Raw genomic sequence first — 18,063 nt, forward strand, 5'->3', positions numbered from 1 at the left:
TGTCTTCAACTCACCACATCACATATAGTAGTTTCACAGCGCCACCTTGTGTTGAAGATGATTAGCGAATCTCCTTTAGAAATACGTGGCAGTGACGTCAATGTTTGTGTTCAGAGACCCGGATTTGAGTCACAACCTGCACATCAGAGAGGCAGAGTGGTGAGAAATGAATCTTTATATGTTTCAGCTCACATGTTGCCGTCTCCCCTTCACTTCACAAATCCACGGAGCTCGTTTATTCAGACGTGTGTGGCGCTTCACATTGATTGACCGATTAAACATTAGGCCCATATATTCAACTACACAATTAGCTTAGCAGCTAAAAAGAGCTGGATTTCACAAAGAGTATAAAAATCTTTGCAAAAAAACAAAAAAACAAATTAAGATACGCAGAACACATACTACCACACTGCTGCATTTTTGTTTTTTAAAATGACATTGCGCAGATGACAACAGCAGTTGTTGTCTAAACTAAATTGATCAGAAGTGACAGGAAAGACATTTATAATCTACAAAAGATGAGCATTTCAAGTAAAAGCTGTTATGTTGAACCTATTCATCAAGAATCCTAAAACAAATTATACAATTTCTAAACAAATATTAGCTGTAGCACAACTGTTTTCAAAATTGATACATTATTATTAATAATAATATTAATAATAATGCAATATATAAATATGAAGACCAGCTTATTTTGAATATCATAGGTACATTCCCGACCTAGACACTATTTAAGTTGTTAGACACAGCTACATGCATCTTCACCCGAGTCCTGTTTTCACTTAATGCTGAAGTATGAAAGTAAAATTGTAAGGGAGTTTTACTGTTAACACACTTTTACTGTGATTTCTTTCCTCTTTATAAGGTGATGAGTTGGTGCATCCATGAACACACGACGGCGTCACGGTCCTAGAAGCAGTCAGGATGGGGTGTATACTGGACTGTCTCAGACCCAGTCCCAGCTGGAAACCCCCCTGGCTGTCCTAGCACCCATCGCCCCTGTCATAGACACGTTCAGCATGTCCTGCCGAGACCGTACCAGCGAGTTTCAGTCGGCGTGCAAGTCCCTGCAGGGGAGACAGGTGCCACAACTGTTGTCCAGTAACTTGCGAATGGCTAATATGTTTAATAGTATAGTCTTCGTAGTGGAGTTTGTGTTGAAGTCTTTCTCTTGCTCTTTTCCAGAATGGAGCACAACCTGTCAGAGCTCTCAACAGTGCAGTCACACAGCGGAGTGAATTCACACTCTTGGCGAAGTAAGTTAAACTCTCAGTCGCTCATATAAAGTTAAAGGGGGAAATAATGTGATTTACCTGGATTTCTGAACATTTTGATTTGATCTGATCTTCAGATATTTAACAGAAATACCCATGCATGTTCTGCTTAAATTCATAGCACACACATACTGATATGTGCATATAATTTGGTTTTATTTACACAGGGTGGAAATAATATGTGAATGCTTGTTTTTGATAAGGCTTCGGTCACTAAACCTCAATGAACCCAGTGTTTATTGCGGTTCAGACCTTGATGAAAAGGTAAATGTAACTGTTTAAGTTCTACAATATTCTTGGAGTGTTTGGTTCTTTAGGTGATGTTGAAGTGTCTCAGTTCAGTTAAAGGTGGCTTTCCAGCTTCATGCAAGTCAACATTTCGTAATCTTAGTTGCTCGGAGATCTCATTTGTTCCAGACATGGTTCACATCAGGCATTGCTTTTTGTAAATGCCTATGAAAAGAAAAGTAAGAATTTTCTTTAAAAATTCATTTTAATTAAATAATTTATGCTTTTTATACAAGAGACAGGTAAAAACAATAAATCAACATTTGGTTCGATATGTTAACTGACTTATCAAGATGAAATCAAACAGAAGTATTTCCTACTCTCAGAGTGTGTTACAAAATACAATTATGTATGCTCGCAATAAAATCAAAAAGAAAAGTAAACAAATGATGAGGAAAATGCATAATAACGATAATAACGAATGCGTATATTTGCAAAGCAAAAATTTAAACAATATCGAGAAAGTTTATGCATTCAGGAAATGTCATATTGATTAAGTAACAAATAATAGTAGAGTATACTCTAAATACATGTCTAAACCATTTTAAGCATTTTTTTTTTAAAATAATGATTATAAATTAAAAATATCATGAATTATTAATTCTTAAATAACATTATATTTTTACACTGGCAATTTTGTTAAATATATACCCCTGTTCAAAATATTTGGGTCAGTATATTTTTTTAAAGAAATGAATCATTAATATAGCAAGGGAAGTGACAGTAAAGACATTTAAATGTTTCATCAGATTTATATTTTAGATAGATGCTGTTGTTTTGAGTAATGAATCTTAAAAGAAAAGTATCACATTTTCTGCAAAAATATTAAGCAACACAAGCAAAACAAGTTTTTAACATGAATGATATTAAGGAACATTTCTTGAGCACCAAATCAGCATATTAGAATGATTTCTGAAGGATCATGTGACGCTCAAGACTGGAGCAATGATGCTGAAACTTCAGCTTTGCCATCAAAGAAATACATTTTAAAATATATTAAAATAGATAACAAGTATGAAATTGTAATAATATTTCAAACCATTCCTGTTTTACTGTATTTTTCATCAGATAAATGCAGCTTGGTGAGAATAAGAGACATCTTTCAAAAACATTCAAAAACATTTGATTGTTAGTGCTTCGGGTTTTTCTTTTTCAAGAATTAATTTTCATTATGCTTTCACAACAGTGGCATTACACTGACATTTTTGACTTTATTAAAAAGTTTCCTAAGTATGACTTACATTTTTATTGTATTTTCTTTTATCAGTACATTAATAGGTCTGAATAAAAATGAACTAATGAGCATCATGTGACTGATCCAAATGTCAAACACCAAATCTGTGAATGATTTTTAAAGGGCAGAGTGTCTGGCTGCGTTCCAGGTCAGCTGACTCCTGACTGCTGTTAGCTTTTGAAGCTTCACATACTTCAGTCTATTGTTTGTTTATTGTTGAAGATCAAATCAAATTTTCTGACCAATTTCCTGGAAAATCCAGAGGGTTTACAGACTTTTTCCTGCAACTGGGTTTAGTCTTGGCACCGGGACGCTGCATTTGACCTATAATTTATTCAGACCTACTTAAGCTTTAATGGTCTGTGTTATTTCATCGACTTGGCCTTATGACAGATATTGACTGCGTCTTATTAACAGGCGAATTGGAAGAGACCTCAGCAACACTTTTGCCAAGTTGGAGAAGCTCACAATCCGTAAGTATTCCTTCTCACACATGTACCACTGTGGACTGTTTTAAAGTCTAACTCAACCTGTTTTCACCTGCAGTCACCAAAAGAAAGTCCCTTTTTGATGACAAAGCAGCTGAAATTGATGAACTCACTTACATTGTGAAGCAGGTTAGGGTGATTGTTACTTCCCCTTCGCCGAGGACACATTATCCCGTCGGTCCATTTCATCCTGTGATCTGTCTGTGTTCATTCAGGACATTAACAGTCTAAATAAGCAGATAGCTGGCCTGCAGGAACTCATCCAATCACGGGGTGGACAGAATGGCAGACATCTTCAGACGCATTCCAACACCATCGTAGTCTCGTTACAGGTATTAACCTCTGGCCTTACCGCTCAATCACAAAGATGTCTAGTAGTGGGCTTCTTCTTGAAATTAAAACCTGTTTTCTGTTTGTAGTCCAAATTGGCGTCAATGTCGAGTGACTTCAAGTCAGTCCTGGAAGTCAGAACAGAGGTAATTGGTTTACTTTTTAAGTGTTAGATCCATCATGCTACGTTCCTGATCAGTTTTTTAACATTTGAATCATGTTTTATTTCTGTTTAGAACCTAAAGCAGCAGAGAAGCAGGCAAGAGCAATTTTCTCAGACTCCTGCCTCACCCTCCTCTTTCCACGCCAACAGCTTCAGTAAGAACATCTCTGCTTGTGAAAAAAGCAGACGTTGTCCACATTCATGTAGTTATTCTTCCCCTTCGGTCCTCTTTCAACAGACAATTCGGTGCTCATGCAGGACGACTCCAAGAAGATGGATATATCTATCGATATGGACCTCAGCTCCAGTCAGCAGATGCAGTTAATCAGTGAACGGGTATTGTTTGTTCATCCGTTGTTTTATAATCTACAGCAACTGATTTAAGTAAGTTTGAATCGCTGTTTTTGTGTTTGTTTAGGAGTCATACATTCAGAGCCGTGCTGACACGATGCAGAATATAGAGTCCACCATTGTGGAGCTGGGATCCATATTTCAGCAGCTGGCTCATATGGTGAAAGAACAGGAAGAGACTGTACAAAGGTGAGGAAGGATCATGAGGAGGTATTTTATGTCCATTTCTATATTTCTGTTGTTATTGTTTACCAAAACTAATTAAAAGTCATTTTGGATAATTGAAATAAAACTAAAATAAAATCTGAGTAAAATATCATAAAAAAAGTTTAAACTTAAATGGACAGTTCACCCAAAAATGAAACCTCAAACATTACCGTATTTTTCGGACTATAAGTCGCACCTGAGTAGTGAGTGAAGTGACATTCAGCCAAGTATGGTGACCCATACTCAGAATTTGTGCTCTGCATTTAACCCATCCGAAATGCACACACACAGAGCAGTGAACACACACACACACTGTGAGCACACACCCGGAGCAGTGGGCAGCCATTTATGCTGCGGCGCCCGGGGAGCAGTTGGGGGTTCGATGCCTTGCTCAAGGGCACCTAAGTCGTGGTATTGAAGGTGGAGAGAGAACTGTACATGCACTCCCCCCACCCACAATTCCTGCCGGCCCGGGACTCGAACTCACAACCTTTCGATTGGGAGTCCGACTCTCTAACCATTAGGCCACGACTTCCCCTAACATATATAAGTATATATAACATGTATAAGTCGCATCAGTCCAAAAATACGTCATGACGAGGAAAAAAAACACATATAAGTCGCACTGGACTATAAATCGCATTTATTTAGAGCCAGGAACTAAGAGAAAACATTACCGTCTACAGCCGCGAGAGGGCACTCTATGCTGCTCAGTGTAGACTACAGGAGAACTGAGCAGCATCTCTGGCAGCATAGAGCGCCCTCTCGCTGCTGGAGACGGTAATGTTTTCTGTTAGTTCATTTCTCTTGGTTCATGTCAAATTAATTTTGATAAATAAGTTACACCTGACTATAAGTCGCAGGACCAGCCAAACTATGAAAAAAAGTGCGACTTATAGTCCGGAAAATACGAGTCCTCCGTTCATCTTCAAAATATTTTCGATGCATTCTGAGAGCTCTCTGACCCTCCCATAGACAGCAAGGATCCTAACACGATCAAGGTCCAGAAAAACATAGCAAGTAGATCAGTAAAATAATCCATGTGACATCAGAGGTTCAACCATAATTTTACAAAGCTACAAGAATACTTTTTGTACCCAAAGAAAACTTAAATAAAAATACATTTAGCTAAATAGTAATATTTAAAAATGAACTTAAAAAAATTTGAATGAAATCTGAAAATATAAGAATAAAAGCTGATTCAAAACCGTAATAAATGATAAACCCTAGTAAATAAATATGACTTGTAATGTAGGTCAGATTCGAGCACCAGATTTTTTTTTTCTATTTCAGTGTCTAATCAATAAACAAGTGTGTTTTTTCCCATTTGTTTCCATTTGTGGTTTGGTCTTCACTGTGTAAGACCATAATGAAAGGTTCTCTGCCAGTGTAATCATCACTTTTACTTCCGCATAACAGTTAGCCAGCAGTTTCTTCAGTGTCATAAAAATGGTTTTCTAAATTGTTTTGGCAGAATAATGATTAAGGTTGTTTTGAATAGGCCAGCATCTTGACTCCACTTTAACATCTTGAGACATACACTACCGTTCAAAAGATATTACATTAATCATCAACTTCTCTCTTCCCTGACAGAATTGATGCTAATGTCGAGGACACTCAGCTGAACGTGGATCTCGCGCACACAGAGATACTCAAATATTTCCAGTCTGTGTCCAACAACCGCTGGCTGCTCATCAAGATGTTCCTAATCCTCATCCTTTTTTTCATTGTCTTTGTGGTTTTCATGACCTGACGTCCACTCTTAAGATTTAAAGAATCGGGGATTCTCAGTATTTAAGGAATGAAAGGGGCCGTTCTCTCGGTCTCTTTTTTTTCTTCTCTCTGCTCTTTCTGTCCTCACTGGCCGCTGAGCTCTTTTAGTGATCTTCTTCCTGAATATCCCTAAGACTACATAGACAGAGCGTTTATCAGTTTGTAGTCGATTTAAAACAGTTTGTCCATTTAAATTTCAATCTGATGTGTTTCTGTATCTGCACAGTCAACTGTTGAAATCATGTCCTTTATTTTGGTTTTCTAAATCATGCAGATTACAGAGATATCCTTGAGTAAAGCCAGCAGTCGTCTCATGGACAAACAACCACAATTTTAACAGATTCTGTGTCACTTCTGATTGATCTTAATCATGTTACACACCTTCAGACATCCATGTGTTCTGAGACCTTATTATGCATTTGCATTTTTTCTCTCTGTTGTCTAAATCTTCTTTTAGAGAAGACTATGCAGTGGTTCATCTTATATTCTGCCTGCTGCAGTAGACCACCAAACCATCTCAAATGACAATTATGCATTACACTTTTATGATGACTGACTAGATATTTTAATATGTGTTCTTTCGGTTTTGGATTTTGGGATTGATTACCACTTTTACAAAACTTGTGTAGACTCCAGGTTCAGCAGGTGAGAATTAAGTATTTGGAGCTAGTGGACATTTACAAATTTTGGCTGTGAATCATGAAAGTTAAACACAATTCAAACAGGATTTATTTTTGATTTCACTGGGTGTTTTAACCATCCTTCACAAGCTTGTTTGAAATGTCTCAGTGGGTCCATGAGAATACTTCAAATGGTGTTTTCTAGAGAATACACCCTTTTGTGTTTAACTGGACATTGAGATTGGGGGAAAGTCCCACCCACCATTTGTGAAATGCATACTGTAAAATAGAAAAACTGAAAAGTTTGAATCGTATGCTTTCTTCGTAATGTCTGTTGCCATTTGTCTTTTTTACAGTAGCATATGTATTAACTGATTACTTAAAATTCATAAGATTATTAATTAAAATTGATAATTTTAAATAAAGAACAAAAGTGGCATTTTAGAACTATAATCTTTAAATCTTGCATTTGATAAATATGCCACATATGATGGAAGGGAACTGAACAAAAGCTTCATGATATTGAAAAAGCAAGACCATGCTGCTTGATTGAGAAAAAGTGCAACACACTCTTAAAAATGAAGGTTCTTTATTAGCATCTGGTTCGGTGAAGTACCTTTAACATCTACAGAACGTTTCCACTCTCTCAGAAAAAAGGTATAAAACTCACTGAGCCAGTACACTTTCAAAAGGTACTAATATGTACCGTTTAGGGGTAAATAAGGTACAAAGATGTACCTTTTGGCTTTTGTAGCTTAGGGTACCAGCTTTGTACCTGAAACCGCATTGCAGATGAGATGGAAACAAGTTTAGATTATTAAAATGTTCTTCACACTAAGAAAAAAAAATGTTCTTTGTGGAACCCAAAATGGTTCTTCTATGGCATCACTGCAAAATCTCCATTAATAGCTTTCCTTTTTAAGAGTGTAATGCTGATTAAGCTTTCTTGCATTATAATTGGGAAACAAGCAATGCTTTAAAATAATATGTGTGCAGACCATATCATAAAGAGTTTTCTACTCCAAACATAGCTTGTTCAGGTCAGCGCTCTTTCTTCCACTACACTGATATCAGGCATGCTCCTGATCCTCCTGTTTGTGTGGATATTGTCTTCATCCTCGTCGTCCTCGGCTCGGTCCTCAGCTTCATGGCTGACTGTGACTCTGCTCCACAGCGGGTTGATGACAGACATGCTCTTACTGCGGCTGGCCCGAGTCTTCAGTGCTCTCTCGCTGGCTTCTTCCTCCTCCACCTCGTCTAGGAAGTTACACAGAACGGAACGAAACAGGCGAGACACCTCAGTCACCTCTGGCTCTACCTCTGTCACAACTTTCCTCAGCCTAAACCAAATATAGAAGAAGATTATTGTTCAAAGATGCAGTTCCCCTTGGCCCTAGTTTTTTTTTAAACATGCATTTTTCTAACATCACTGTCTATATCAGTTACTCTGAATGTTTTGGAGTAACGTTACAACAGTTTGCCTTGACTAGCTAATGTTGGCAAGCTTTTGAGTGTCTTTAAATATACTTTTATAGATCTTTTCTTTTAAAGGATTTGACAAAAACGGTGGCCTGCTTTTAAATAGTGCAATATAAAATAATAGACATTTTTTTCAAAATTCAGAATATAATAATAATAATATATATATATATATATTAAGACCTGTTTTAATACAGTCTATGATTAGGACAAATTGTGGCTACAAAAATTTGGTGGAAAATGTCTAAACGTCTAAGCCAATGTGATTTTGTTTTAGTATAATTTAGTATTTTTTTTATGTGTTTTCATGTCATGAGGGGAGGTTACCACAGAAATGATTTTCAAAAAAAATTGTTTTTCTTTTTTCAATTTAACATTTCAGTAACCAGAAATGTTTCGATGCATGCCAATGTGATTTGTGTGTGTGTTTTTGTAGGTATGGTGACACTAAGGATGGGAGGTTATATGCTGCTTAAACACTTTTGAAATAAAAGTTAAATAGTAACCACAAAACTTTTGTTCCAAGTCAATTCCAGTGCTGGATAGATTAGTAGCAATTTGTAGTCCATTACTGATTCCAAAATACATGAACAAAAAGGCAGACAGCAATGTAATGCATGAAATTACACATTTTAGGTAATATAATCAGACTCATTTATTACATTGATTTAAATAGGAAAATCTTGTACCATATTGATATAAAACTACCAAGAGAAATAAATTATAAGATATTACATTCATTGTTTTTAATAGCATGAAGTACGTAAAACATTAGATTTATTTAAGGGTTTCCCACAGTGGGGTTCATGAATAAACAGCATGGGTAGATGAGTTTAATGAAAAGCTAATAATTAATTAAATCATAAAATGTAAAATCTAAATAAATAATTGTAATGTAACAATCAAAATAAACACTTACAAAAAAAGATTAAATATTTAATTTGCTTACCTGCATGTCATGTGACCATTAACCGTAAGCCTTACCAGACCAGTTACCTTAAAAATCTCAGGGAGTAGGCTACTTCAAATAAAAATTGACTGCTCTGTTCATATAGTTAACCGCCTGAATAAAAAAAAAAAAATATATATATATATAAAAAATCTGCACCACTTAAAATAATCGATCATTCACAAAGTGAATGCATGTTGCTGAGATCTGAGGTACTGTTTACTAAAGTCTAACCTACTATCGACGTAGGCCTACCTGAGGATGAGGGGGCCGCATTGGGAGGGAGAGACTTTGGCACACAGGTCCTGAAGCTCCAGCATCTCCCCAGCTGGAATCTCATAGGGGGATTTATGTGGAGGTGCAGCCAGCCAGCTGTAATCCACGGAGGAGCTGCGCCTGCGGTTCTCCATCGTCCTCTCCTGACGGAGGCGCTCCGTGCGCTTCAGCAAAGAGCCCAGCTCCAGCATCAGCATGTTAATCACCAGCTCCTCCGGCGAGCGCTGACCAGGAACCTGGGGTTCCCCGGAGAACACTGATGACCAGAGGAACATCTGAAATGGTAACAGTGAACAATAAACCAAATACACAGTGATTGTTTGTGCACCAACAACCGCTGTCGACAGAGAAGGCCTAGCCTACTCTAGTCCCAAAATATGTCATGAATAATAAAAGCCACATAAAAGACATTCTCCAAATATGGTTCAAGAGTTATGGCACTTACCTTCTCCTAGATGAGCAGAGGGTTCGTTATATCCTCAATGGACCTTTCCATCAACGTAGTCTGAAATATTTACACAGGAGCGCTGTATTTACCACATGGCAGTTCGTCTCAACACCAGATAAAGGGCTAAAGATAATCCCTTATTATGATTATAATCTACAGTAAAGCCACATTTCAGTGGTTCATCACTGGCAAAATAAAATAACAACTGTCTAAGTAAGCTATACTTCCAAACATGCAAACCAATTCGAACGGAAACCACACGGGTGGATGCCTATCTTAGCCATTCCGATGAAATATTCTGTATTAGTAGGATTACTCTTTTTAAAGGGTTGCACAACACACAATTAGATCTGAATCCTGTATTAATAAACAATGCTAAGGCCCCCTGCTGTCCTTTTGTAGGCGAACAAAATATGAAATCAGATGACATAAATACTAATATTTATCAGAACTTGACTTTCAGTCTTTGAGGCTGGAGATCAATGTTAAATTTGATTTAACTTCTTGTCTTGTTATGATCCACTGAACTTCTCACTTTTTTCTCTGGCCTCCTGTCTCCTCACTATTGTTAAAAGCCCTGGGAAATTGCTAGGATTAGATTAATGTGTAATGTAAGAGTTCTTAAGTACTGGTGTTCAGGAAAGAGCTGCCACTCCGTATGTGTCTCTCAGTCTATAGAAATGAGCAAACAGCCAACTCAGCTCCATTTTTTCCAATGATTTCGAACTTCCTGTCATATCTGAATGAGTCCAGGAATGTGTGTTTTTAATGGATAAGAAATGGAGACCTTCTAAATTATTCATGGATTTAAAAAAGTTTTGTACATTTGTTTACTTAAAATGTGCATACAGCAGATGTTTTGTTTGCTTGACTGCTCAAAAATCATTTTAAAAACCACAATGAAAATACTTTTTTATTATTTAAAAGCTTTTCTTAATGGGACACAGGACTCAATCCACATTCTCATCTGCTTTTTTAACACCCACTTCCATTTATGCAAATTCAGTTCCTGCTAAAATACCCTTGTATTAGATTTCAATCAATTTTGACGTTTTAAACCAGCGATTCCTCTCTCATCCGTTCTTCAAAACCCTCTGTTAGGTATTATCATTACTTTTTTTGCAGGTGCTAGTACGTCTCTGTCATACTATAAATGTTTCAGTGTGGACTTTAATGTGAAAATGATATCAAAGCACATTATTGAGGAAAAAGGAAACTGATAATGATTTCTTCAACCCAGAGAAAAAGAAGTAAGTAGCATTTTTAAAGCATGGATTTTCCGATTTAGGTGACAGGAAGGAAATGTGTGTTTAGGAATTAATAAAATAAAATTTTTTTGCATGAAATGAGCATTTTCTCTGTTATTCAAAAGATGGAATAAGAAATTTATTGAAAAAACAATTAAGAAATTCAGGATTTGGATTTTATTTATTATTATTATTATTATTATTATTAAAATTCTCCAAACAGCTTGTCCTAAATAAGTTCACAGGGATGTCTATTTCAGTTCTGTAAAAAACAATAATAATAAAATTAAAGTTATTTGTGTATGCTGCTTTAGGTAAATGTAATTTTTCTTCTAACTACGGTGCCCAGGAGATAACATGGTCGGTTCACTTAGTTTTGTCGTGACCACAAGATATTAATTTGTGGGAATGTCATATTAACTCATGGGAAATTGATATTATGTCATGGCCTCAAGATGCTATGTTGAGGGAATGCCATTCATTTCTTGTGGCCATGACTTCTTATGTTGAGGGAATTACACATTTTTTATTTTTAATGCATGAACAAACCCGCGTGACCATAGCAACCCAGGATTATCAGAGATGGATAATTTGTTTTGTTATTAACATTAAACATTTAATTTAATATTTGTATATTATTATTATTACATTAACTTATTAGAGCTATATTTTTATATTTATTGTTATATATGCTTATTTCCCCTTTCAATTTGTGTATTGCTTTACCTAGTTAACGTAATGCATAATTATGCTAGTATTTACTAGCCTGCCATATATTTTTAAATAAACGCCTGACAATTATGCCAATAAAGTTTTGACTTTATGATTGTATTTATGCCCATGTGTGATGATAAATGAGCATGTTGTGTTTTCATTTACAAATTAAACTATGTAAATGATTAATTCCTCAACGAAACACTATAGTATTTATAATTATGGTAAATTAGTTAGCTAAAATAAAATGAAATAAATGTTAAAATTAAACTGCATTCCAGCAAGAAATCCAGGCAGCATAATCAAAGCTTTTCTGGCATGTAAAGCATTTACAGTAGGCTATTATTTACAAAAGTATTCAGAATGTTAAATAAAGAGATCAAAATGAAGGAGAAAAATTTATATAAATGAATATAAAAATATAACCAATAATAATAGGCTGATAATAATTATAATATACAAATATTAAGGGGGAAAAACGATCAATTAATGTACTTACAAGACTGTAGTATAGATAAAAATGTTTTCTTGTAGGCCTATTTTATATTATGCACTTCATGTAACATTTATTCATGATAAACTTTATTTGAATGCTGACTATTGCACATAATACTGTCCGGTAGCCAAGGCCTATGGGTAATATAATAATTTAATAATGTAATAATTTCTATAATAAATAATACAATAATTTCTTAATTCAAAATAAGATATTAATCAGTCCATCTCTGATAATCTCGGGTTGCTATGGTCACGAAATGGATATCATTCCCTCAACACAGCATCTAGAGGCCACGACGTAAGCATGTCGTTACCTAAACAAAATGATCTCGTGGCCATGACAAAATCTTATGTTCCCACGAGTTAATATGACATTCCCACAAATTAATATCTTGTGGCCATGACATATTATCACATTCACGAGTTATTATGTAGTGGCCACGACACAACTAAGTGAACCGACCATGTCACCTCCCGGGCACCATATGTAACTAATGAAATGGGACTAACATAATAGAAATGAGGCATTGTCAAAAGCAATTAGACACTCCCACATATACTAAATAATATACAAATATTTATTCATTCAGTTGTTCATTTATTTACAGTCCTTTTAACTTTTTCCACATAACCTTATTGTCTCCATCAGACTTACAACAAACAAACACCCCTCCCTTCCTGATCAGTTTTTTTTTTTATTATTTATCCCCAGCATATGTTGTCGCCATAAATCTCCCATATGCATCTGCTCAGGAAGCGGGTCTGATTTACCCCGGCTTGCCTTTGAGTAATAAAAGTCCTCCACTGCTTGTGGAGCCTAGCCAACATTTTGAAGTTATCCTGAACCTCTCACACAAATTACACTGAGGGATCAAAGTGGGTATAACAGTCTATTTACAGAGTGCAAAATGAATTAAAGTCCCGGTGTAGATGTATCAGATGGCATATGAGGTCTATATCTAGGTATGTTGTTTGAGAAACAGAATTAATATGTGACAGCAGCAGAGCGATTGGTCTAGTGGTGCACATTTGCTGGTATTTCAACTATTCATGTGTGTTTGGAAAAAATCATTCTCCTCTGAGACAGAGAGACCTTTATGGTCTTTGCTGAAGCAAGAGTCCAAGTCTTGTTAAAATGAGTAAAAGCCAAGTGTATTTCATCTTCAGCACAGATGGCACTTAGCCCAGTGTAAACAGCAGCACTATATCAGTTAATTGCAAACTTTGTGCTGACAAAGAGATGACTACACTGTTTAATAATGGGATGCAGGTATTATTCGATCACAGGGTGAAACATTCATATTTATTTTTAATTCAAAACCAGAATATAATCATATTTATTTATATATAATCCCCCCCCCCAATAAAAAATGACTTGTCAATGTCGTATTTCTCAGTAGGAAATTCTCTTTTTTTTTAAATGGTTAGTTAAAGGAGCTGCTTGTTGATTGTCAGTTCAGGATGTCAGGATGTCAACAATTTGTAAATAAAGTTTTTTTGTTAATTTTGTAAAAAAATAAAAAAATAAAAAAACATTTATTTCCATAACTGGATTAAAGTTAAATATAAAAACCTAAACTTTTTTTCTTTTAGATTATTTTACTTCATTGTCTTTTTGTTTTAGCTAAAACCAAACCTGAAATAAAAATAAATAAAAACTATAGATTTAACTGAAAATAATAATAATAAAAAAAAGGACAAAAACACACACAAAAACGAATAAAAGAAAACAGAAAATACCCAAATAATTAAAATATTCATAAAACTTCAAATAGTATTGTTATGTTGCTAAAACATCACAGCTCAGATGTAGGTAAAAGTAAATTTATATGAGCTATTACTTATGGATTTGTTTTGTTTGTTTATATTATTATTGTAACCATGGCAAAAGGCCATGTCTAAAGATGTTGACAAAATTATGATAGTGGATTTGTACCTTTAATGCTTAATAAATAAACTAACTAACTTTATATGACACTAAACATCTGTCCACTGCAATAGAAAATTGGTGTAGATATTCCAGAGGAACTTGGTGCACCTTCAATTTCAACAGCTGTTTTCAATTTAAGCCTTCATGAAAACATAAATAAGACTTTTATATAGAGATTTGAGTAAAGAGCAAAGGTAATCCTGCCTGGTGTTTCGGATACATCATCATACCCTAAATAATTTAAATGGCTTTGAAACATCTGTCAACTTTAGTGAACATCAGCATCAAAGGTTCAACCACCGTTTTCATCTGCATTTGATAAAATCCTCTTGCACCTACTGCAGATACAATAAAATAGCTCAGATGAACATGCAAACTGTCACTCAATGGCCTGAGTGAAAACATCTCTGTCAACAAATAGACAGTTAACTTGCATAAGCAGTCATTTAATTACGTCTCTGTCTGTTGAATGAGTTCCAAATGAGTGCTAATGTTACACTTCGCTCTTTACGCTATCTCATTGCCCACAGGAGGATACTCTCTCCCATACTTGTTAACACAGTCTCTAGCTGCTGATGTCCCCCGTAAGTCAAGCTTTAAGGTGTGAGGGTGAGAGTGTTTTTGGGCCTGAGCCAGGAACAGGAATGCAGAGATCTCTAGCACTAGCAATGGTGTTGCTTTCTTTCTGCAGCAGACACATTCATAGTCTTGTGAAAACATCGTCATGAATAATACAGACTTACTGATGGATTCCCTGTCTGGTTATGTAATGGCCTTGTTGGTGATGGCTGTAGTGTATTAATGTTACTCCACACTGGTGTTTTCCCCTTTGGCTTCGAGCTCTCGTTTTTATCTCAGAGACAAAACCTTAATTGTTTTTGACAAGAATGAATATCTTTCTACAGCACAGAGAGCCATGCAATGTTACAGCTGCACTTCCCAATAAGTTCTGCACATTAGCGTGAATCGCTCTGATACTGAAACAAGCATATGGGAAGCGTGAGATGGAAGGAGAGGAAATACAAGGGAAGGGAGACTGAAAAGATGGTTTTGTATATTTCAGCAGTAGTGCACTTCCCTCTCAGTGAGAGAGAGAGAGAGAGAGAGAGACTATGAGAGACAATAAAGGGGAGGTAATGAAATATATGAAACAATATAATATCTGGAGTGACCAGAGAAGCCTGCTGTGATTATAACCTGCCTATCTCCTGCCTGTCAGCAGATTTTTTTGGATTTGTTTTTCAAACAGCATTTATTAGTGAGTGTTAATTCATTAATAGTATGATATTATAATAAAATATTTCATAAAGCTGGATAAATTTAAATAGATTTTAGAAATGTATAAATTAAAATGAATTAAAATTGTAGAACATGAATATCAATACATATAAAAAACAAATAAATATTCATTTAATACTATAATACACACACATGTAGATATATAGAAATGAAGATAAGATAAAAAAAATAAATGAAGGTGTGTAATAATTTGTGTAAACAGATTCTATATATTTATATTTGTGTGTGTGCGTATATATATATATATATATATATATATATATACATGTCCCCATTTTTCAAAACGCTTATAAATCATACAGAATGAGTTTTTTGAGAAAGTAAAAATGCACAAAGTTTCCTGTGAGAGTTAGGGTTGGTGTAGGGCCATAGAATATACAGTTTCTACAGTATAACAACCATTACGCCTGTGGGATGTTCCCACTTTTCACAAAAACAAACGTGTGTGTGTATATATATATACATATGTATGTATGGTTCAGTCATAAAACACTAGATGGTGCAGGCTTATGGGCATAATGTAACTGATGATATTCACAGCATTAAATAACTTGGCACAAGCTTATTGGTACATGTTGCATACGCAGCCAATGAGCTTGCTGCTTTACATTTAAATGGCTGGTTAGCATCCACTTGGGCATTCATTGGACAACTACAGCAATAACCAACAGCAGCAGCAATTCAGCAGCAGTGCAGTAGATCTGTATCTCCAAGACCAAATACATAAATATTGTCATAACCATTACCATGCTAAAATCTTTCGAGAGTCGTCATGATTGATGTTTATATATTAAATATATTTATTAATAATATAAATTATATGAATATAAATATAGACATGTAAATACATGTTAATATTTTTTAAATATACACTGTATGTGTGTGTATTTATATATACATAATAAAATATACATAGAACACACACATATATTTAGCAAATTGTATGCAATTAATCACGATTAATCATTTGACAGGACTTATATAAAATGCCGCTCAAACGTTTGGGATCAGTAAGATTTTGAATGTTTTTAAAGTATCTTCTGTTCATCAAGGCAGCATTTATTTGATCAAAGATACAGAAAAAACAGTAATATTGTTAAATATTTTTAGAATTTAAAATATCTCTTTTCTGTATGAACATATCCTTCAGAAATCATTCTAACATGCTGATTCATAATCAATGATTGAAACACTTGTGCTGCTTAATATTTTATTGGAGCCTGTGATACTTTTGTCAGGATTTTTTAATGGATAAAAAGATAAAAAGAACAGCTTTTATATAAAATAGAAATCTTTTGTAACGATAAAAGTCTTTAATGTAACTTTGTATCTTTTAGCACATCCTTGCTGAATAAAAGTATTAATTTCTTTTTCAAAAAGAAAGAAAGAATGTACTGACCCCAAACTTTTGAACAATAGTGTATATTTTTATGTTTATAGTGTATAATTTTTACATTTATATTTTAAATAAACGTTTTATTCATCAAAAAAATCCTGACAAAAGTGTCACAGGTTCCAAAATAAAATATTAAACAGCACAACTGTTTCCAATATTTAGTTTGGGTGACATCTGATTATTTGTTAATCTAAAAAAAGTTTTAGGCACACGAAATAGATTTTATTAATTAACTTCTATTAACTTAACTAATTAAATCAACATGTGGTGTGACCACACTATGCGTTAAAAAAGCTTTTAGGTGCACTTGCGCATTGTTTTTCACATAGCTTTGCAGGCAGGTTCCTTGATGTGTCTTGGAGACATTGCCACAGTTCTTCTGGATTGAGTCTGTCTCAGTTTGTTCTGTTTCTTCGTGTTGTTCCAGACAGACTGATGATGACGAGATCAGATCTCTGTGTGGAGCACTGGCTGCTGTCAGACTCCTTGTGAAAACAAAAATATCACTGGACTATTACAATTAATGGCAAAAATAATGTCTGGATATGTAAACTGATATTTCCTACTGACACACTAAAGCAAAACATACAAATAAATGACTTAAAACCTTTTTGTTTTGTTTTTTGCTGAAAATACTAGTGGCCTAAGACTTTTGCACAGTACTTTATATATATATATATATATATATATACATATATATATATATATATATATATATATACATATATATATATATATATATATATATATATATATATACATATATATATATATATATATATACACACATACACACATATAGTTTTAATTATTATTATTATTATGGTGAAACCATTACATTAAACTGGAATAAACTGGGCCGGGAAAAGAATGATCCGAAGGGAAAGACCAATTATCGGATCAAGCTCAGAATCTCTGCATCAGCCCCACCCTTTCTCTTTTTTTCACCTCTCTCTCTTTCACCATCCTTTACTGTAGCCCTTCCCTGCTTCGCTGATCCCACCCTCACACACATACACCCACAAACACACTCACAAAGCCCACAAACATGCTGCCAGTCTCGCATACTCACTCTCTCAGCTCTGCCTCCATCTGATTG

At 34.8% G+C, this 18,063-nt stretch overlaps 2 protein-coding genes across 2 annotated transcripts; one reads left to right on the forward strand and one right to left on the reverse strand.

Moving 5' to 3' along the window:
• The first annotated feature begins 104 nt into the window (after positions 1-104).
• On the forward strand, positions 105-6,088 carry LOC132117274 (syntaxin-5-like). The gene is made up of 11 exons (XM_059526443.1): positions 105-159; positions 866-1,082; positions 1,186-1,256; positions 3,214-3,269; positions 3,343-3,413; positions 3,500-3,616; positions 3,704-3,760; positions 3,851-3,932; positions 4,016-4,113; positions 4,196-4,317; positions 5,929-6,088. Exons 2-11 carry the CDS (start codon positions 885-887, stop codon positions 6,086-6,088), a joined length of 1,032 nt encoding a protein of 343 aa, XP_059382426.1. The 5' UTR covers positions 105-159; positions 866-884.
• A 1,330-nt stretch (positions 6,089-7,418) lies between these two features.
• On the reverse strand, positions 7,419-9,995 carry LOC132116739 (protein RD3-like). The gene is made up of 3 exons (XM_059525612.1): positions 9,878-9,995; positions 9,412-9,707; positions 7,419-8,068 (listed from the first exon to the last, which is right to left on the reverse strand). The coding sequence occupies exons 2-3, from the start codon at positions 9,705-9,707 to the stop codon at positions 7,765-7,767; spliced, it is 600 nt and encodes a 199-aa protein (XP_059381595.1). The 5' UTR covers positions 9,878-9,995; the 3' UTR covers positions 7,419-7,764.
• Between the last annotated feature and the right edge of the window lie 8,068 nt (positions 9,996-18,063).

The sequence above is a fragment of the Carassius carassius genome, chromosome 36 (assembly GCF_963082965.1).
Source record: "Carassius carassius chromosome 36, fCarCar2.1, whole genome shotgun sequence".
NCBI lineage: Eukaryota > Metazoa > Chordata > Actinopteri > Cypriniformes > Cyprinidae > Carassius > Carassius carassius.